Source organism: Symsagittifera roscoffensis, chromosome 9, assembly GCF_963678635.1.
Source record: "Symsagittifera roscoffensis chromosome 9, txSymRosc1.1, whole genome shotgun sequence".
NCBI classification, from domain to species: domain Eukaryota; kingdom Metazoa; phylum Xenacoelomorpha; order Acoela; family Convolutidae; genus Symsagittifera; species Symsagittifera roscoffensis.
Genome location: NC_087070.1, coordinates 43,028,028 through 43,050,176, shown reverse-complemented (window position 1 = coordinate 43,050,176; position 22,149 = coordinate 43,028,028). Strand labels below are relative to the sequence as shown.

General features: G+C 35.3%; 1 protein-coding gene across 4 annotated transcripts in view; it reads right to left on the bottom strand.

Annotated features, from left to right (window-relative positions):
* Positions 1-22,149, bottom strand: part of LOC134854438 (protocadherin Fat 4-like) — a 158,305-nt gene that overhangs the window by 64,838 nt on the left and 71,318 nt on the right. For all 4 annotated transcript variants that reach the window (XM_063870687.1, XM_063870686.1, XM_063870688.1 and 1 more), the window contains 10 exons: positions 21,560-21,758; positions 14,588-14,878; positions 13,968-14,057; positions 13,552-13,691; positions 13,023-13,125; positions 11,751-11,932; positions 10,627-10,832; positions 9,575-9,749; positions 8,548-8,732; positions 2,421-2,593 (listed from right to left, as the gene is read on the bottom strand). In XM_063870687.1, the coding sequence (XP_063726757.1) occupies positions 2,421-2,593; positions 8,548-8,732; positions 9,575-9,749; positions 10,627-10,832; positions 11,751-11,932; positions 13,023-13,125; positions 13,552-13,691; positions 13,968-14,057; positions 14,588-14,878; positions 21,560-21,758 (1,744 nt within the window). The remainder of the gene's footprint in view (positions 1-2,420; positions 2,594-8,547; positions 8,733-9,574; positions 9,750-10,626; positions 10,833-11,750; positions 11,933-13,022; positions 13,126-13,551; positions 13,692-13,967; positions 14,058-14,587; positions 14,879-21,559; positions 21,759-22,149) is intronic.

Sequence of the window (22,149 nt, the reverse complement as noted above, 5' to 3'; positions counted from 1 at the left end):
CAACTCATACAGTTAGAAATTGATGCGCTGTTAAGTTTTTTTGGCGGAATAAGTAAATACAATTATATAAAACTGCCACTAAGATTAAAAAATTAACCCGACTCAATTACCTCGATACTTTGAGAGCTAGTTAAATTGTTCTATAACCCAACATTTTAAGCAAACTTTCTTGCTTTTCGCCAGTTTTTTAATTTCAAAGCATGAACAAGAAGATCCAGGCTTCTTTCAAAAATAAATCACACAAATAGCAGATGCTAATTGGCGATGATGGTGTTATAGCGACATATTTGTACCGCATATTTAAATAGACTTCTAGCTTGATCGTGAGGTCAATTAACACCAACACAAATAGCGCAGATGATAAAACACAGACAGCCGAACAAAATTCTGATGATCGAAACTAAGTCGAGATTTTTTATTTTATAACCTCAAAAAATTGACAAAACTGTTTTTTAATTTTTCGTCATTATTTTTTGAAACGTAACCATCTAGACGAAAGAAAATTCCCGTAGGAAACTGAGTTGATTGAAAATATGAGTTGAAAATAATTTTCAGTAGTCGCGAGGGGCGAACTGAGGGCGGACGCCTCCCCTCGGGCATTAAACCCCCTCGCTAACCAAAGGGTCTCCCCTCTGGTATTATTTTATGACATCCATTTTAGGCCAACTAACCCCAAAAATGTTCTAAAGGCGCCTTCGGTGCCAATATATACTATTGTAAAAGTGAGCGCGCACAAAAAAAACGTAATTTTAGGTCAACATTTTTCGAAAAAGTGCCCAAAAACGGCAGTTTGATCTGCTTTTTTTTCAAAAAAATTGGCACAAAATGTTTGGTCAAAATTGAGACTTTATAGTGTTCTCTGAGACCAATTTGGTCGACCTAAAAAAATAAAGGGTCATCAGAAGTATTTTTGAAAATCCGCCCTTTCCTCGAGAAAATCGCAGATCTGTCCCTGAGTCGTCGGTAAAAAATTATTTTGAACAAAAAACCCTCAATGCCCACAAGCACAAGTTTGAATTTTTCGTTATTCTGATTTTATTATTGCAAAGAACTGATAATTGTTTGAAGACCGTTGAAAAAGTTATTAGAAGACTGTGAAGTTGTGAAACTTAGTCAGGGAAAAAGTTGAGATTTAAAAGGTCAAGAGGGCAATTCAAGGCTTCTTTACAGAAGCCACCGAGAAAGGTTGACAGGAAGTCTGAAAGTTTTTACTTTTAACTTTTCAAGCGAAATTTTGCGTTATTTGGGTAGCATAAGCTAGCTATTTACGATGTTTGAAAACCAAATCGTTGCTCCTCAATTTTTCCTGCCATCATGGCAAAAGTGAACGCTCTACGGGAATCAGTTGTTTTTTATTAAGGCAAAAGATTATAGGGCGTTTTCTACCAGCGGATTTAAGGGGGCGGGGGTGGGGGCGGACGCCCCCTTTCTCCTCTCCCTCAGGGGTTCGACCCCCTGCCGACCCTTTGTACTATTTTGAGATATCCATTTTTGTCTATCGAACCCTCATTTTTTCTAAAGGCTCCTTCGGCGTCAATGTCTATTAATTTTCAGGGGAAGCGCGCGCCGATAAAACGCAATTTTTTGGTAAAAATTTTCCAAAAAGTGCCTAAACTTTTTCAAAAAACCAATTTGATCGACCTAAAAAAGTCAAGAAAAGTTTTCAAAATCCGAAAACCCTAGATGCATCTCTGCCGCTGCCAACAAAATGGCAACAGAAAGACCACTCGAAAAAAATGACAAGTCACAATTCAAGGAGAGCGACAAAAATCCTCGCAGAGTTTGAAAATCTATTCAAAAATTAAGAAATTCGGTTCAAGATCCCCTCAGGCGCGCTACAGGCGATCATTTTAAAATTCGTATAAAATACCACCCTCTGTTAGCCAGCTCACACCTCATTTGCGCGACTGTGGCGGTTAGTATATTTCTATTTGTCTTTAAATGCATTTTGTCTATTTTTGTTAATTTTTTTTTTTGCGAGTTAGTCGTTGTGCTACGGTTTTTCCGTTTTTTTTTTTGCAAATTAACAGTAGTCGGATCATTCTGTGTTAGGTTCTCAGAGGCCAGTTGATCTTGTTGGTTTGTTCATTCATTTCCTCCAAGCTAAACTTACTTAAATACACTAAACTTACTTAAACCTAAACTTACTTAATTTCTCAGAAAATTCTATTTCAGTTATAAATTTTGGTCTTTAAAATTGAAATACATCGATTTAATGAGTTCTCCCAGTACGCTTAAACATACTGCTTTGCAAAAAATCTTTGAGGCTGTTTATGTCAATGGACGGGTTTATTGGGTTCGCTGAAAGATGAATCATGGACTTTCTTTTTCAAGTTTTGAACTTCCACGAAAATTTAATTCCAAAAAAAAAACGAAACTCATTTTGCGAGACCTCAATGGGCAGGCTATTATGCAGTTACCGTTGATGGAGGAAATGTCGTTGGAGGGGTTGATTGGGTTGACAACTGAGTTTGCGGCGACTTCGGCGTCTATCTGGTATCTATAAGTTGATAGAAGGGGGTTGGGAGCGAAGTCATTGCAGTCGGACAGGTCAATGTTAACCACCACAGAGGCCACGTGCGATGCTTCGAATCTGCAAACATCAAGAGAAGATCAAGACGCTAAACATGTTAAACATTTCGGATCTCATGTATAATGTAATTGGTTTTGCTTATTTATCTGATGCTTAATGAAATATTGGTTCGAAAATAATTCAAGATTATTTTGTGAGCAATTTAACAAGAGTTTCTTTTTAAAAGAAAAGGAAAACAACAAGACTGATATTCATGCAAACCTCAATTAACACTTTTAAATGCCACCATTGCTAAATTATATCACGTTTATCAAGTTTATAAGGTTAATCACTTTCAATCATTACTTGGATCTTTCTTAGATTTTTGCTCAAAATTTTTGTCCATACCAGGGTCGAGGTTTGCGATTTATGATTCAACTGAGGCGGGTAGAACACGTGTCAGAATTCGACCGAGAATACATAGTCAAGAAGGCCCTACAGTCGAATTCTAGCATATTTGCTGAGCATATACAGGACTGCCACGAGTAGGCCTACATACATACTGACATACATTTATAGATACATATATTGATACAAAAAAAAACTTACATACATACTCAAAAACCTTAATACTAACATGCATATTCATATACAAACATACATACAGTAAATAAATTTTGCACCATGGAAACTATTTTAGCGTAAAAAAACTATTTGATGGTCGAGCACAGTCGAAACGTTTATCCTCCGTCAAACAAAGTCGAAATTTTTTTTCGCTCAAAACATTTGTGTCGTACTTGGTTTAAGCGTTTCTCCTCGGTCGAACTTGTGGAAATGTTTTACCTCGGTCAAAAAGTCAAAAATGGTCGACATGCTTTTTCTCGGTAGAACACAGTCGAAGCATAGACAACTTGGAGCAAGTCGGTCGAAACATATCGAAGCTGGGTCGAGATGGTCGAAACATACCAATTTTTGGTCAAGTCGGTCGAAACATGAAACGCAAACCTCGACCCGGGCATGCCAGATACATTGCAGAACTTATAAATGAGGCGTTTTTATGAATTGTTGATTTTTTTCGCCGCTAAAACCAGTCAGATCACTTAAAGATTGCCTAGATTATTGGCCAAAACTTGAAAAAATTATCCGTCTACTTCAGAAAAAATTTCTTGACTTTTCCATTATTTTACAGGTAACGAACTATTTTGTTTTGAGGAAATCTACTGACGAGATTTTGCTCAGCAATTCTTAACGACCAATTATCTACAAATGAAAGGACCAACATACGAGCTGTTCAGCTTTTCACGGAGAACCGCTGTTGTGCACCTGGTTGAGCTATACGTGACGTTTTTTTTGAGATTTTTCTGGGCTTGGTAATGTTGCCTCACCCTCAACCAACGAGCACGGATCATGGTGGATCTCGAACAACCGACCTTTTGATTGTGAGGCGGAGACGTAATCATTTCACCAACGAGAAACGAATGGTACACGAAGAAGAACGTTGACAACCGTTCGTTAGTTCAACGTAAAAATCCGCTAAATTTGTCGGATAATTGCATGATAGCTGAAAACATTGACTTGCGTCTTCTTTCAAATCCGAGTTAGTGGAGCATATGATATACAGTTAATGCCAAATTGTTGGTAATATTTTCCGGTCAAGAAATCTGATGAAATCTAAAACTGCTCATTTTGAAGTCGGATTTCACCTATTACTAATTTGCACATATAAAAACGCTTTCCAAAAAACTAATTAACCTAAACCGTTTATTGACCGATTAAATAGCTCAAGGTCAACAATATTGCCAACAATTTGGCATTAATTATACATTGGTGAATTCATTTCAACATCAAATGACAGATAATTCGTTAAAAACCAGTCGCGTAATTTTATTGGAAAATTTAATTTCATTTTCAGGTGTTTTCATTTCCAACTAAAAGTTTAAAAAATTGGTTGAAGAATACGATGAACTTTTTGCCGAGTCCAAAGCCCATGGTAAATTAGGAGTTATTTTTAGATTAATCACTTTTACTTGTTTATATTCATTACTTTTTCTTTAGATGGGGTTAAGCAATGGAAAAGGACGAGAAGTTGATGTTTAAAATGATCATAAAAATGACAGGCGATTTAATTGAATGAAACCACATCTGCTGCCAACAGAAGCAATAAAGAAAGGCGGGACAATAAATTTCTATGACACAAGTGCTACTTGTGTAATCACGCACCATGTGCTTTTGAATAAATAAGTCTTTAAACTTTTTTTAAAAGCCATCGGCAAAAAAATCAATTTGGTTGAAATACCTAAAAACACACTTACATGCTTCAAACTTATAACTTGATTTTTTAATGATTTTCATTCAAATCAGGTTCACAATTCTGTTTTTGGATCTCAACAATGTCCAGTTCGTAGTTTTTTATCAGTTTAAATGATGATCACAACTGGTTTAAAAATACTGGTTTGGATCACGATGATATAGATAGATATTGCTGGTTTAGAGAAATCCAATATATACGAAATTTTTAGCGATGAATCAGGGATACATTAGCTATTTTAAGACTATCAAACAATTTTTTAAGACTATCAAACTGAAACAATTTTATACTTTCGACATGTCAAACTCATTTAAAAAAAAACAAGGATAGCCAGTTACTTTGCAAGTAGCACAGAGTATTCCGACTATAGTCTTTAGAAAACTACGGTTTAGAAAGTTTTTTTTCCAAATTAGTGTAGTTTTTTTCTGCTTGGTGTGATAAAATGATCTGACATAAAGAAGAATTTAAATGTATTAGACAGCCATAGTAATATAGACAAAATTGACAAAAGCTTTTGTCGAAAAATGACTAGAAAAACTAAAAAAAAAGTTAGAAAATTTTGTTTTTTTTCAAAAAACGTTGCAGAAATTTTCTTAAAATTTTGAAGTGTGTGGTTCCCAAATAAAGCCTAAAAAATCCAAAAACTAGGTTTACTTGCTAAAAGTTAAGTTTTAAAGTCTTTAACAAGGCATATTTCAGCTGTTGTAAGCCTGCTCGCTTGCTTTATTCGCTCGAATTTAGACGAAAAAATCAAAAAAAATCAAACCAGTTTGTCTCGACACTGAAAAAAAAATTTGGGAACTTTTGGTGTGGTTCGAATTACGACTGAAAGCGCTGAAAGGGAATATGATATATCACTTAACGCAGTCCGGTGATTGTTTTTGGTACCTAATTTTGCGTGGAAAACAAAAAAAAACAATAAAATACACCCGAATACTAAATTCCTCCCCATTTTCATTAATCGAAACAATTAAAATCGTATAAAAAAAAACAGAAAACAAACAAGAATTAGGAAAATCAACTAATACTAACATTTTTATATTGAAATTTTGATTTGATTATCATCACATTGTCACATCTTTCTACACTCATTTGGTGGAAATAATGTTTCAACAACAATGCAAGATTTAATCAGTACCAAGGAGCAATTTTCGGCTGAGAAATAGGATATCACAAAGCCTAGGTTAAATAATTTACTGTAAGGAAACGGGAACTTTCAACAGTGCAGAAGTACAACAGAAAATTAAAGATGATTTTTGGCACTGTTGAGAAACCTTTTTTTTCGGCCTTTTTCTACTTCAGCTCTTAGGGAGGCGTTCAGCAGTTCCGAAGTACAACAGTGGTGAAAAATTAACACTTAAAAAATTTTAAAATTTAAAATTTACAAATTTACAAATTTACTTTTTCCGACAAAAGGGTCAATTAGGACACTAAAATGTCTGACCTGACGACCACTCAATGGCTGATAAGTATAGCGTGGGGGCGTGTCTCTTCCCGCGACTCCAGCTACCGCAGACATTATTTTTTTTATAGGGGCATGATTTGAATTTTTTGTTATCTAGTCTTGAACTTAGCAAAGAGTGGACAATTTAACTGAGAGCAATAAATTTTCTTAGAATTGATAAACATGTTTTATTCGATTCAAAAACGAGTCTACGATTTTCTCACGGGGTGACAGGTTTTCCAAAAAAAAATTGAAAGTATTTTTGCTATCGAAACTATTTAGACTGACCAGATTGATTTTCCGAACTCTCTCAAACCGCTACAAAGACCGAATTTCTGCGCAGTAGACAAGTTTTAGGAGAAAAAAACATGCCAAAAGTGCATTAAAGTCTCAGTTCTAGAATTCATAAAGGTCAAAATCTATCTGTTCGCAAAATTTAAATGATTTTATTTTATGATTATAAACACAAATTAATTATTATTTTGACAATAAAATAAGAGGCTTATTGTTTAAAAACAACTGTTCATCTATTGTTAACTTATTGCAAATTAGGGGCCTTATATTTTATAAATTTATCCTATTTAGCTCCTTCTATAATTGCGTTGCGGGAGGATAGTGTGCGTCTGCATCCCATCTGGACGGAGAGAGTAGTTCTTTGCTCTTATGATGAAGATTATTATTTTGATTGCGAGAAAAATGAGCGCTTACTCATTTTTCAAGATTTAGTGTTCTTTAACAAATAAGTTATTGCATAAATACTTAAATTAACTCTATAAATACTTCGAAACAGTTTTTAGTTTGAAGCTAAAGAATAAATACTTGGTTTTTAGTTTGAAGCTAAAGAATAAATAAGAAAAAGAGAAAGTGTAATAACCGTTTTTTAGTTTTCAAATAATTAAATCAATTGAAAATGCAGGCCTGCTCATCCAAAAGAAACTTAATTTGGTTTATTCTGAACCTGTTATGTAGACTTCAGTACTCGATTGCATTTTCACTAATTTTTGATCTTGAAAAATCAATATCTAGTTTAGTTTAGGGAACTTGAAAAAACTAATCTTAAGGTAAAAATAAAATTAGAATTGAAAAGAGTCGACTCGAATCTTTTGTAACAACTAAAACATTAACTTGTCATATTTGTGCAGCAATTAGCAATACTACAAAACTCTGGAAAAATTGGTTTCCGCTTTTTAAAACATCTTAAAAATATTTAGAAAAATGAAAGAAAAAAGTACAAAAAAGTGCTTTCAAAAACAAAAAAGTTTCCCAGATTAAATTTTTTTTTAGCAAATTATGATTTTGAAAAAAAATAGTGCTAATGATAAGCTTTTTTTCGTATTTTGTGAATTGCAAGCGGATTCCGTAACAAGGACGCTCTCTTTGATCTTCCTTTTTTCTTTTGTTTTTTTTTATTGTTCCGTCAAAAAATTAACATGATTAAAGACTTGTCCGTACAGTTTGGCCTCGTAATGATTTTGTTTAGAATGAGCGTCAACCGGTTGAAACTGAAATAAGGAAATAAATCAAATTCCAGTCTCAATTACCCAATCTCACTGTAAAACTTCTTCTATCTTGAACATTTTCTACAGATTCTTTCAAATTAAACAAAACCAAACTATACTTCAACAAGACTGCTCGCTCGTATCAGGGCGAAGCCCTGAATGTTCCGACTGCCTTTTAAGATTTATGGAGCAAAAATAACTTCAAAAAATTAATTGAAATAAAATAAAATGAAATTTTTTTTTTAATTTGAATTTTTTAAATGAAAATCATCCCCCCACACGCCATATAAAGTACAAAAGGATAGATTTCGTTCCTTGAAACAAACCAATTATGGCAAATAAGCTTCTTTCAACCAATTTGGAACGATTTCTAAGACGGATTAAATCTCCGCTTACGCATTAATAGCGCGAATTATATCGCGCGTTAATTGTCCCAAATTGGTCAAAATGGCCAAAATGGCAATCTTTAAACCCTCATAACTTTACGCAAAATGATCACAGGTGCAATATCTTTTCAAATTTAAGCCCAGGACAACAAAACCTTTCGAATAATATAAAAAAATTCCATCAAAAATGGCTAGTTAAAAAGTCGAAATTTGTCTGAAGAAAAAATAACCCACCCCGAGCACAAATATTCCGTTACTTTCGTATCGAAAGTCGGAACAATAAAGCAATCAAGAAATATTAAACGGTTCAAAAAATAATTCTTCACACATTTATGTATAACTCTTTCTTATTAATTTTTGATCAAAAAATGATTTTTTGACACTCTTCAAGCACTTACGGGTCATAAGCTTCGACTGTGAGTGCCCATGTTTTGGGCGATCCCTCTTTGTCCAGACTCCGGGTGGCAGTGAGAGCCCCAGTGGTCTGGTCTACATTCCAGTAGACAACCACAGCCCCGCCCACCAGTCTGAAGTAGATCACACTGTTGTTGCCCACGTCAAGGTCATCCACAAACGCTGACAGCTGTCAATCAAAAAGAACATTCTCCAAATCATCGATGTTTTAACGGTGACAGAAGGCACTGAAGTTTCTTACTTTTCGTCTAAAAATATCTGTAAAAACGTTTTCAAATCGTTCTCAGTTTTGGAATTTTTTTTGGTTTTTTAATGTGGAAGGTTTCTACTGAAATCAGGGGTCGACCAAATTGAAGTTCAAAGCTCTCTGAAAGGAAAAAAGGACAGGCCAAAAAATGCGTTTTAGGGACTATAAAAAAATTGACTAAAAATCGCGTTCTTTCGGCGCGAGCTCCGTTTTTAAAATTATTGACGTCAACGGCATAGCAAAACTGTGACTTCAGCCAGCCAAAAATGGAGGTCTTAAAACGGTCCAATCCAAAGGAGTCAAATCCCTGAGTCAAATCCACCTCCACCCCCTTTATCCACCCCTGATTCAAACCCTTAATTAGGAGCGGTATTTCATCTAATGATCAAGGGATGACATCACGCTCGTCGGTAGACCAAGTATAAAAATCTTCCATTCTGATGGTCCACGACTAAAATGGCCAAGCGCAAAAATTATATTCTGATACTTTTTAATTAGTTGCTCATAAGGAAGCTCGAAAGTTATCACTATGTCTAGGAACAAAAAAGCAAGGATAAACTCTTTTAGTAAAATTTAAACATCAAACTCCCCACTCCAGCTCTTCCGAAAACATCCATAAAACATCAAAATGTTTTCAAATTGTTCTCAATTTTGGAATTTTTTTAAAGTTTTTTTGGTTTTTGAACGTCAGAAGTATCTGTGGAAATCATTAAGTAGCGACTTGTTAACATCAGCCCCCCCCCCTCCCCCCACCCCCCACTTACATCGGCAGCAGGTATGGGCTGATTGATGCCCACACACTCTGGTATAGTGAGGGGGATTGGACTGGTGTTCCACACAGGGGGGTTGTCGTTGACGTCTTCCACAGTAACGAACACTGTGCCGGTACTGGTCAAGGGGGGCGTGCCAGTGTCTTTTGCTTCAATCAACAGTTTGTACCTGCAGTAGACATATAATAAGTTTCAGACATTTTCCCAATATGCCTTTTTTCCACCAGTTTCCCACCCCTCGTAAAATTACAAAAAAATTGTTCGAAAAATGTTCACGCGGATTTTTGATTGTTATAAATGTAAATTTTGTTCACTATTCACGCTGGCACGTTTTAACGCAGTTTATAAAATGAAAAGGCATTTTAAATAGACTTTAATATGTTGAACTTCAGAAAATATCAAAGAGGGGGAACTGGAAAACAGCCTTGGTTATGACCTCCGCATCTTATAACACAAAAATACATCCCCAGAAAAGTAAAAGGGGTGGGGGGAGGTGCTAAAATTGCTGGGATAAGGAACTGCCATAGGAAAAAAATCCAGTTGTTTTCTAATCCTACTGTTTTGAGTAAAAACGAAGCAACATCAATATAAATGCATCTTAACAATTTTCACGATCAACTGTTTGTATCTAAATAATAAAAAAAAAGTTATTGCCAAAAATTACGATTAAATGACAGTCCTAAAAGTATTAGACTAGACCTCTAGACTTTTGCCGCAACTATTTTGCTAGTGAATTGAAATTTTGATAATTTCTTTTTATAAAACACTTGAGTGGTAAAACTGCCGATGAAAAAGTTTTCTTTTTGTTATCACCCGTTTGAAAAACTCCGAGTAAACTTCAAGTGTTCTGGCGGGGCCACATTTCTGAACGAGATTTTGAATGCGACTCATCAAAAACCCGAGATCATACTTCTGAACGAGTAGTAGTCTAAACGAACCGAGCTTTATCCGGGATGGGGGGGGGTTAGAATTTATGTAACGAGTAGAAGTTTATGTAGGGTGGGGTAGAAAAAGAGAAGTCTCAAATTTGATTTTTTAAAATTTACTTGTCAACTCCCGTATCTCTATCTAGGGTAGTCTGTACAACCAAACTTTCAACTCCCCCTGCATTGGGCTGTACCAAGAAAGAACTAAGAGGGTCCCCACTTGTAATCAGAGGCGAACTGAACAAAGTGTTCTGGGCAGACGACCCATCACGATCTACGATTGACAGCTCAAGCACCTCGATTGGGAAAGTGTTGTTTTCCATGACCTAAACAGAGACCAAGAAGACATGAGTGCAGTCATCAATTTAACTGGCGGTTCGAGTCTGAGCCGGCCGGACCCGCATTTTTTAGCACTCAAGTTTGATAGATTGCACTGGAACAATTTTTATCAATCTCAAAACAAAGACCCTTTTTTGGTGAAAAAATGGCTCTTTTTCCTCAAACCCCCCCCCCCCCCCCACCACCTCACTCAAACATGAATTTTATGGTCTAACGAGTAGTTTCAAAAGGTTAACTAAGGAAACCAAATATGTTTGTCATGGCCTCATTAGTCTGCATGTCAATTTTCATGACAATCGGACAAAGTGAACAGTAACTTCAAATATAAAATTTGCAGGTGGGGGGGAATGAAAAAGAGCCGAAAAAATGACCTGGATTGAAAATAAGGAGTAAAACTGCACCCCCCCCCCCCCGGCATTAGTGAACATTGGCGTCTTCTGAAAGAATTTAACTTGGGTCGAGTCAATATGCATATTTAAAGAAACTTTAAGCAATTCAGTTCTCGTGAATCCGCTACTTTATACTTACAAGGTATGCTAAACCCCTGCCCATTAGCTACAATATTTTGGGGGGATTCCTAAATTCCAAAACAGCTAGTCGAAAGGCCAAATATCGACGTTTTGTTTGCAAATAAGCATTAGTATTCAAAAATTGCAGTATTCAAAAATAAATAAGTCTGACAATCAATCAGTTTTGAGCATAGCTTAAAGGGTGGCAATTTTGGCTTTTTCGGCCACAAGAAAAGACCCCTATTTTGCATTATACTTTTTTTAAATCATAACCAATATGTCAATGATTATTACTTTCTTACTTACTAAGTTGTCTTTTTTCTATGTAAATGACTATACTAACTGACAAATTAGATGTTTTTTTATGCAATTGAGTTGAGCATGACTTGTACTGACCGAGACGAACATAATCTCCGGCTCGAAGTGCGGTCCGAATTCGTTCTCGTCTATCAAGTCTATCTGGACGACACAAGTGGTAGTCAGTTCACTTGGGTTAGTGTCTCCATCTGTGATCTCAACTGTCCACACATATTTGCTCTGTCTCTCGAAGTCAAGAGTGTGAAGTGTCGAAATCACACCTGCAACCAGACAAATCCATTTTAATGATTGGCAAATCAGAAATTGCGAGAGCGGTGTTGAAGTGGTGGCGTCTCTCCGACTCTCAATCGAAAGGTCCGATGTTCGAGACCCACCATGATCCGTGTTCGTTGCTGGATGGTGGGGCAACATTGACCAGTCAAGAAAAATAGCGAAAAAAACTGCATGGATATCTTAACCATGGGCGCAACAGCTGCTCTCTGTGAAGAGCTGAACAAATACAACTTTGGATCTTTCCGGTAAGGATAAATTGTCTTAACATTCACTTTAACAATTTACTTTTTAATGATCCTATAAATAAAGCTGGAGTGAAGCCGTTTAAAAAATAGTGTTGGTCGTCCGAAAAGGGATGCTGTAACGTAGTATCAGAGGGGGATCTTTAAACCTTTGATTGTGGGGGGGGGAGGTAATTACTGAAGGGGGTGCATCCTTTTCCATCTCCTAAATCCACCTTTAGCAGTTTAAGTTCGATTTCAAAATCTATTCAACACTTTTTCAACTGAGTTTGAGGTCAGAATTTATTCATCCTGTTAAAGGTGGATGTACTACGCGAGAGAAGATGCCTCTCCCTCAGTAATTACGGAAATTGAGGACAGAATATTTTATCTGTACTATAAAATCCGACTTCAATTTCCTCAATTTCCATAATTACTGAGGGGAGACATCCCCGATCACCTTCTCAATTCACCTTTAACAGGATTTTAAAAAATTCTGATCTCAAACTCAGTTGAAAAAAATTTGTATCGATTTTGAAATTGAACTAAATTTTAACCCCGATGTATTAAAACGTTTATACAAAGACATTAGGATCTTTTAAACCCCCCCCCCCCTTTGGTATCTAATACAGAACAACCACCCCTGTAAATAAAAACGGTAAATTAGCTAAACAGAGGAGGGAGAGGTTGTTAGAAAATATCCTAGTTTTCTTCGAAAATTATGTTCGGATTTCAAATTTCTCTAAAATTGTGTTTTTCATTTTCTTCGTTAGTGCTCAGAAAATCAAAAGCAGTGGACTAAAATTCTGAATTCTATCTTCTCGCACCATGAATATCTGCGTAAAATGCAATATACCTGCGGAGCTCATTTCGAAGTCTGGATTGAGGGCGTCATAGTCGTCTGTTCCTGCTAGAGTGGTGAACACAAATGTCGCACTGGGGTCATCAATGTCTTCCACCTAGAAAAAAAGAAGAAGAAAAAAGACAAATAACAATTAATTATTCTAATAATTATTTTCATCTAAACTGGATTAAGCCAAAAAAAAGCTTCTACGAAAAATATAGTCACGGGAAAACTCACGCGAACACTAAATAAAAAAACACAATTTGGGTAAACCAAAAAACCTGATATTCTGAGACTAAAGTCTGAAGCAAAGTTTTAAGCCGGCAAATCGAATATTTCAAGGTTAAACAAAAAGGTCTTGATCAGAGCACGAGCTATTTCTCACAGTATTGGAGATCAACGTGAAAACGAAGTCAGTTTTGCCTTGTTGAAAAGACTTTAATTGTTTGATAGCATCATCGTGTTTGGTTCTTCTGTTATGAGAATAGCCCTCCCCTCCCCCCGACTAAAATAATTTTGAAAAATGAGACTTGAAGCAAACCTGGGTGTTAAGATCGTAAGTTGAGCCGACAGCAGAAAGTTCCGACCATGGGATCTGGATGACTGCATTCTTGCTTCCCCTCGTGCAGTTAACCACATTGTCATTAATGTCCAACACATTCACTGTCACACTGTTGGACACTGGAAAAAAAAACAAGTATTATGAATTAAAAACTAAAATTTTGAAATATAAAACAAGAATTATGAACTAAAAACGAGAACTTTGAAACAAAAAACGAGAATTGTGTACTATACTGTTTCGATTTAATGTTTTATTAATTTCAATGAAATTTATTTACTTGAAGCGGAAAAAAAATCATCTATTACACATGGAACTCTGGTGCGAGGCACCAATAAAACGTGATATCTTGTCTTGAACTCAAAATATCTGATAGAGACGGTCACAAAATCACCAACCCGTGACATTGAAGGCGTCCATAGCCTCGACCATGATTACAAACTGAGTGTTCCATTCGTAGTCCAGAGGCGCAGCTGTGTAGATGTCCCCTAAAATGAGCAAAAACTTCCCCTGTCAAGGTCAAAGAAGTAATAAAATAACGAAAGCTTAACTTTTCTCACTTTTTTTTCTTCAAATTTTAGTTTTTAAAAGAAGTAAAACTCTACCAAATTCAATTATCCATAAAACCTCTAATCAAGTTGAAAGTGCGCACACTTCGAAACTTAGAAATTGCTCCTAATTTTGAACACAAATGAGTTTGAACACATTGTTCTCAATGTGTTCGATCCCCTACCAAGGCAATGGTAGTGTGTGAGGTTGAGCTCTCACTTGACCTCTAGATTGAGGTCTACCACAGCCTGACCGATTTTGGCTGCAATAGTGGTACCACGTGAACGTTCTAGACGCAAAAAACAGCCTTGAGGCGCAAAAAAAAAGAGCTTCGCCAAGCAAATTAACTCAGTCTAGAATGTGAGGAAATAATACAAACTAACTATGCTGAGACAGGCCTGATCCTGATAGCCTTGCATAGATCCTCTGCATATCGCAGAAACATCAATTGTATCAATTTAGAACTGACCTGACGTTGGATGTATCCAGAACACCGGCTGAACCGGAGGGACTTTCGCCGCGGGGGTATAAGTCACACTCAAAATAGAATAATGGATCTGATCCGAGTCGGCATCAGTCGCCGGGTATGAACCGACGAGAGTGCCGACCACGTCTGTCTCGTTGATTGCGAAGGTCGACGGGGCTGCTAGAGTTGGAGCCGAGTTCGATGCATCCGACACGTGAATAGAAACCGAGGCGTGTGTCTCTTTAGGTGGGGAGCCGTTGTCTGTTGCTAGCATCTTCAGCACGTAAAAGTCTCCTAAAAATTAGGTCGTTTTACAAACTACGTCTTAAATTAAAATTTCATAATATACAAAAAGAAATAGAAACTTTTGCGTTCGACTGCTTACAATTTCAAAAAATTGTTTTTTAATATTGCGGATATTAAATCATGCGGTCTGGCGATGTTAACTTAATTTTAGACAGAGTACTGAAGTCCAAGTTTATAAAGAGTTTTGATTGAGGCAACTTTAAATTATCTTGACATAACATTCATGTCTCACACGTGCTACAAAAATCGATAATAAAAACTCAGCAATACTTTTGGCAAACTCAAGAAGTATCATTTGCCAGAAAACTAAAGGAAATACAGCTGCAAAAAAACATAGTCCTTCAAAAACTAATTTAACTTAGTCTTAATGCAATTGAACTTATCATGGCGAATAAACAATTTACAACCAATGCAAACCTAATTTTGTGTTAAAAAAATTAAAGTTTCATAGTTATAAAAATACAAAACGATTTTCATGCGCATCCTGTTGAAACAATAATTAAGCACAAACGATCAGGCGGATATCTCAGCGTATAACCCAGAGTAAATCTTCGGTATAAATTATGAAAAAATTGTAGACCGTATTCAGTCAGCCAATTCATTCTTCCAGGTCCCCCAAAAAACTTAAAGTTTAGGGGCCACTTATTAAAAAAAAAACATGCAAAAAAGCCATTTTTTGACCTTTTTGGCAAGCTTTGAGCAAAAAACTTCAATTTTTGGTTTATTGGCCAAAAAAGTGGCTTCAATTTATGAACCCAAATAAAAATGTGAAAAAGTAGTAACATAGGATGGACGTTTTGAGTAGCCAGCGCCTTCAATTTTTAGTCCAAAAGCAAAAAAAAAGTGAAAAGTTCCCGAAACCAAAAAATCTCGCTTTGCTCCTCCCCGAGAAAAACTTGAGAATTGGACACTGAAACAATCAAAGGGCATTTATAATTTCTTTGAAATTTAAAGTTTACCTATTATATTTCAGTTAACATGGATAGCCGGTCAGTGTGCCAAACGCTCAAAATATTTCAATCACAACAAGGGAAATTTTAAAAATCAAAAAATTAGAAAACAGTTTCAAAAAAATTGAAAAAAAATTTCTAAAAATGCCAACTTGACGATTGTTTTTTTTTCAAAATGGACAATTGAATAAAAAAAAACAGAACCAGCTGACAGTTGGAAAAAAGTAGTGAATGCAAGGAAACAGAAAAAAAACGGACTTGTTTTTTTTTAAACTTCAGTTTTTGAAATTTGAAGAAAAAAATAGATGGATTTAAAGCTCTTTAAATTTGTAGAATAAATTATGATTGACACTTGTATGATGAAATAAACCCAATTTGAAAAAACTAGATCAATAGGTAAAATTTTTATTGATCTGGGAAATCTGATAATTAATTTCCCTTTTCGAACTTAGAAGTTGATTACCCTTTTGTGACCTTTATATTTTTGCTGTTCGATAGTGGTATTTGCCTTCCTGTTAGCAAAAGAAGTTCAGCTTTCGAATTTCCAATAAAAATATAGATGGACTTAAAGCTCTTTGAATTCGTAGAACAAATTATGATTGGCACTTTTGTGATAAAATAAACCCAATTTGAGAAAACTAGATCAATAGATAAATTTTTGGTTATCTGGGAAATCTGATAATTAATTTCACTTTTTGAAATTAGAAGTTGATTAAGTTTTTGTGACCTTTATTTTTTTGCTGTTCGATAGTGGTGTTTGCTTTCCTGTTAACAAAGGAACTGAAGTGAACTGAAAAATGAAGCAAAAGTCAAACCGCGAAAAATGAAAATAAATTTAACATGAATAAGTTGAAAAAATATATATTCCTGAAAAGAAGTCGCCAAGTTTTATATGAGAGTACTTACTACGTTCCTGAGTGTTAAAAAACAGCTAGAGACCAAAAGCGCTAAATTACTTTTATGAGAATACATTAAAAATGAATTGAGGGCTTATGGTCAAACTATAGCGAGCATCTCACTAAATGCTGTCGAGGCCATTTGACAAAAGTCGCTTTTGGATTGAAAACAAACCGACAGCAATGTAAAGGACTAAACAGATTTCGATAAAAATCAGCGGAAGACATATAGCATTTTAAACAAAGAATAAAATTTGTCTGCTAAAAAGTAGCAAAAATAAATATAATAAAAAAGATAACAGGCTGTTTTGCAACTAGCCAACTGTTCCAATCACAATTTCAAAATTACAAATTTAGAAAACAGTTTCAAGAAAACTGAAGTACAGTTTAAAAATTTTGAAAATTTCATGATTTTGCCGAAATTTTTGTTATGTTAATGGGCAATTAAATTGGCTTAGAAGCAAAAAATGAGGTCAAAATTGCTAATTTAATGTATAAATGCATAATAATTGAACTAACGGTTTAGTGTTCTTTTTTCAATTAATTCATCATTCGGTCTGAAAAATGGGAAAATTCAGGCCAGTTTCTTTCACTATTGAGACAATTTTTTGCAAAATTTTTGAATCGATTTCCGGAAAATGGCTGTAAGATTTCTACAATGGTATCACACCTGACTTCTTACGAGCTTTTTTGGAGTTTATCCAATTGGAATAGGGAAAATACAGGCTTGTCCGTAGCTCCTTCCTGCTACTTTCAGTGACGCGATTCGAACAATAACACTGCATAGTTCATAATACCAAATGAAATCGGAGCCATTTGGTACATTTTGCTTTCAACCTGAAAACTAACAAATTTGGTTCTGATGTTTTTGTACCGGTCATTCTCATACTTCATTTCCTCACAATTTGAAGAGCGCATTAGGAAAACTTCGAAAAACTCTAAGTTTGTTAAGAAAAACCTAAGATGAAATTTTGGCAAAAATTGACAAGTTTTTATTCTTTTCAACTCCCTTTCCAACTCCCTAAAGACAACATGGCTCTTAAAAGCCGCTAAAATTTCTAAGCAGAAAAATTTTTGGCGTTTTACATTAAAACTGTTGAAAACAAAGGTTAATGTTTATTTAAGCTGTTTTGTTGAGTTCCAATGCTCATCCGTTTAGATTTCTAAAAAAATAATGTCTTACCTCAACACAGTTTCAGAAACTCATTTTTTACCAACTTGTGACTTTTAGGCTCAAATGACTTAAATACGTTCATTTGGGCATTGCTGTTTTAGTATACGAATTTACACCTTCTATGCAATGTCCGCAAAATAACATTTGAAGGACATTTTATTACGGAAAAGTCCAGAAAACAATTAATGTTTACTGAACTTTTGCAAGCGAATGTTACCAAAGTTTAGCTTCAACTTCGACAGCGTAATATAAAGTTCAACCAGTTTAACAAATTCATTTTTCACATTTCGGTATATTTATTCAGAATAGTTCGAAGTTTTTAACAACAAAGCCCGATTTTGATTTATAACTGATTTATAAAACCGAATAATAACTGAACGGTTAACCGAATTGAGTTACAAATAAATAGAAACAAAAAAAAATCAATTACAGAACAAATTATTCATTTTCTGCAAAAAAAAACAGCCTAAATTGTTCTCTCAATTTTTTTTATATTTTATTTTTTTTTTGCCATGAAACCTTTATTAACCCCATCTGTTATTCTTGTTACGCTTTGTTTGCTTATTGTGGGTTCTTTCGCCAAGCACAAATCGCATAGTCAGAACAAAAACAAACCAGTCAAAAACCACGAGTTAGAAAATAAGTTTTCGGAAGATAAACAAGATGGAAAAACGAGTGACGGCGAGGTAAACTCCGAGCATGCTCCAAGGATGGCTCATTGGTCATGGGCGAGAATGCATCCCGCATCTATGGCCTCTAAAGAAGTTTCACGGCAAACACCAGATAAACTAGCCGGAGTCAAATGTCATTTTCAGGTTACAAATGTGAGCAAAATAATTAAAATACGTATCTCTTAACACCCCCCCCCCCCCCCCTCCTCTTGAGAAAGGAAAATAGGTAAATGCTCGCTTATGCTTAACAATTGAATTTGGCTTTCCTTAGGGATTAATTTTATATACTGAGAACCCATGGCTGGGAACTAGGAAATAGTTAAACAGGTCCAAAATATATACAAATTCAGATTTTTGCAGCGCGGTGAATCTAAAGTTCTCGCAAATAAGAGAGTGGCTTCTGGTTTTTGGCTCACTTTTTATAAAAGTGACCTTAGCTCGCCGTTCATTCTCTCCCCCCCCCTCCCCGCCCCCTTCGATCCCACCCCTAAATCAACTACTGGTCTTGGGTAAACCGCACCGACGTTTAAAGCTGTTAATTTAAGATATCAGTTTTTGCGATATCAACTTTTAGGTTGATGCGACATCAACTTAATATTTTACCAAAAATTGGTGAAAAATATACTTGAAATATCTCAAAACTAATTGATGTTTTTTTGTTTATTTCAATCATCACAATGGCTGGTTGTATAATAAAATTAACAACGTGTTTACTGTTCCTTTTTAAATGTAATAAAAAAACAAAAATATAGAAATAACAAAAAATAATAATAAAAACAAAAATAAAATAGAAAATTGACTTTGAACTTGAACTTTGCTTATTTCAGAACTTTGAGTCGACCACGCGTAGAGAGTGCAAACTGATGTGCCCAATGTGTATGAAGTTCGGAAGACAGGCTAGAAAATGCCAAGAGAGCGAATGCTACTGCTGCGACTACTACCACATGGCAAAACAGTCCAACATAGCCCAGGCCAAACGCACTTACTATGACTAGTTACATTTGTGATAACTATGAACTGTCAAATATTGTGTACAAAAGATTAAGTAATTTATGAATCATTGTAATTTGAAACCAACAAAAAAAAACAGAAAAAAAAAACTTTTCAAGGAGGCTAGGTGAAAGAAAATGAACCATAGTTGGAATAATTCATAGTCTACAGTGACAAAAAACATACAAATTTTTAGCACTGAAAAAATTCACCAAAAAGCTGAAATTAATACTAATTTTGATCTTACCAGCAAATTACTTTTTAAAAACAAATAAATTCTCTATAAGAAATTCTTTCATAATCTCAATTTGAAATACAACTAAATAAAACAAGACTGTTCGTATAAGGGCGAAGCCCTGAATGTTCCGACTGCCCTTTAAGGTTTAAGGAGCAGTAATAACATTAGAAAATTCAATGAAATAAAACAAAATGAAAAAAAAAAATTTCTAAAATTTAAAATTTTTTATGAAAATCATCTCCCCACACGCCATATCAAGTACAAAAGGATAATTTTCGCTCCTTGTAACAAACCAATTATGCCAAACAAGCTTCTTTTAACCAATTTGGAACGATTTCTAAGACGGATTAAATCTCGCTTACGCGTTAATAGCGCGAAATATATCGCGCGTTAATTGTCCCAAATTGGCCAAAATGGCAACCTTTAAACCCCCATAACTTTACAAAAAGAGATCACAGGTGAAATGTCTTTTCAAATTTGAGCTCAGGGCAACAATACCTTTCGAATGATATAAAAAAATTCCGTCAAAAATGGCTAGTTAAAAAGTCGAAATTTGTCTGAAGAAAAAAAAAACCCACCCCGAGCACAAATATTCCGTTACTTTCGTATCGAAAGTCGGAACAATAATTGACAATCTTAATTAAGTTTTTTTTGTGAAGCCTCAAGCTGCGTGAAAATCAGCTTTTTGTGTTATAGTTTTTTCTCATTTCGTTGAAAAATTATTTGTTTATTTGAATCGTTTTTGTTTAGATTTTTTTGCATTTAGTTTTAACATTCCTCATTTTAAGTTTCAACAAATTCACTCTGATTCCACTAAAATTACCTGCTAACTTTTGATTTTAACATTTTATCTTTACATATTATCAAAAACGTTTGACCTTCAAAATACTTCTTTTTAGGTCAGCAATAATATTGGCCTATGAGTCAAAATGATTTATCAGTCTCTAATGAGCTGGCAATTTGAGTCTGATATAATCAAGGGTGAATAAACCAGCCCAAAATGCGCAGAGCATATAAACCAGCACAAAGTTACGTCATTTTGAACCAATTTGAAGAAAACTCGCATGAAGTTCGTAACTGCTGTATAACTGTTTCAAAACTCTAGTCTAACAGTTTCGTATTTGCGGCTGGTTTGTATGACAACTAGTTTATATTTTGGGTTGTTTATATACCAGCGTTTAGTCAATGTCAAATTATCAGTGTCCTCGAACAACGGCTGCAATGATGGATGGTACCACGTGGAAGTTCTAGGCGCAATAAAACGGCCTTGAGTCGCAAAAAAAGAGCTTCGCTCAACAAAAGAACACTGTCTGGAATGTGGGGAGATAATACAAATGGACTATCCTCGACAGGACTGTTAAGGCCTACTGATAGCTCCTCTGCGGTTCGAAGGAACCACTTTATTATTTTCAACAACATCACTGAACAGCTACTGAACTAAACAAGAGAAAACGATTGTGGCGCTATTTGCTCAAAGCTATCCGGCAAGAGACAACTAGATTGGTACTGCCCAAAAAACTTAGTCATTTCCGCCCGAAAAGCAGTCATTTCAGGAACTGACGGCTTTTGGCTTCTGCCAATTTTGAGAGCAATTTTTGCATGCAAATTTTAAATTTTAGATTACCTTGAGACGTGTTTTTTTTTGGTCTGAAAAATAGCATTTGCATGCAAAAGCTGTCTGAAATAGGTCATTTGCACTTTTTAATTCGTTTTTTTTCTGTTATAACTTTTTCATTTCTTTATATCTTACCAGCAGTTAGTGTCTGTCCAGCCTGAAGAGATATTTCGGTGTTGGAGTTGGTGAGTTCAAACAGAGAGGTGAAGTGTGAGTTTGTGGGGGTATCGGATGAGTCATAGCTGTAAGTGATCGTGTCACCCACTCCCCCGACATCTGCATCTGAGGCAGAGACTGTCACTATCACCTGTGAGTCGAGAATAGTGTCGGCCACCTGAACACAAGTTTGGAGTTGCAGTTTATTCGTCTATTTTAATAACAAAAACACCCGTTTGGTAACCCTAAGATCCAAGGATCGATCCTCGCGCTGTCAACTTTCTTTTTAAAGTTTGTCTGAGTTCTCGGAAATAGAGTTGAATCAATTAATACTGGCCGGCGGTCTTCCAGAAGAGTATAATTATGCTCATCAAGCTGGATATGCTCATCAGATTGGCATAATAAGAATGCTCTCAAAAAAGGATGACACCAATTTGGAGAACAAATCGAGAAAATGTCATACTAATGTCGTCGTGAAAAGTAATGTCATATGCTCGAACATAAAACAAATTGGGATTTTCAAGTGAAAGTTTTCGCAAGGAATATGGTGTTTTATACAGCCTCTACAA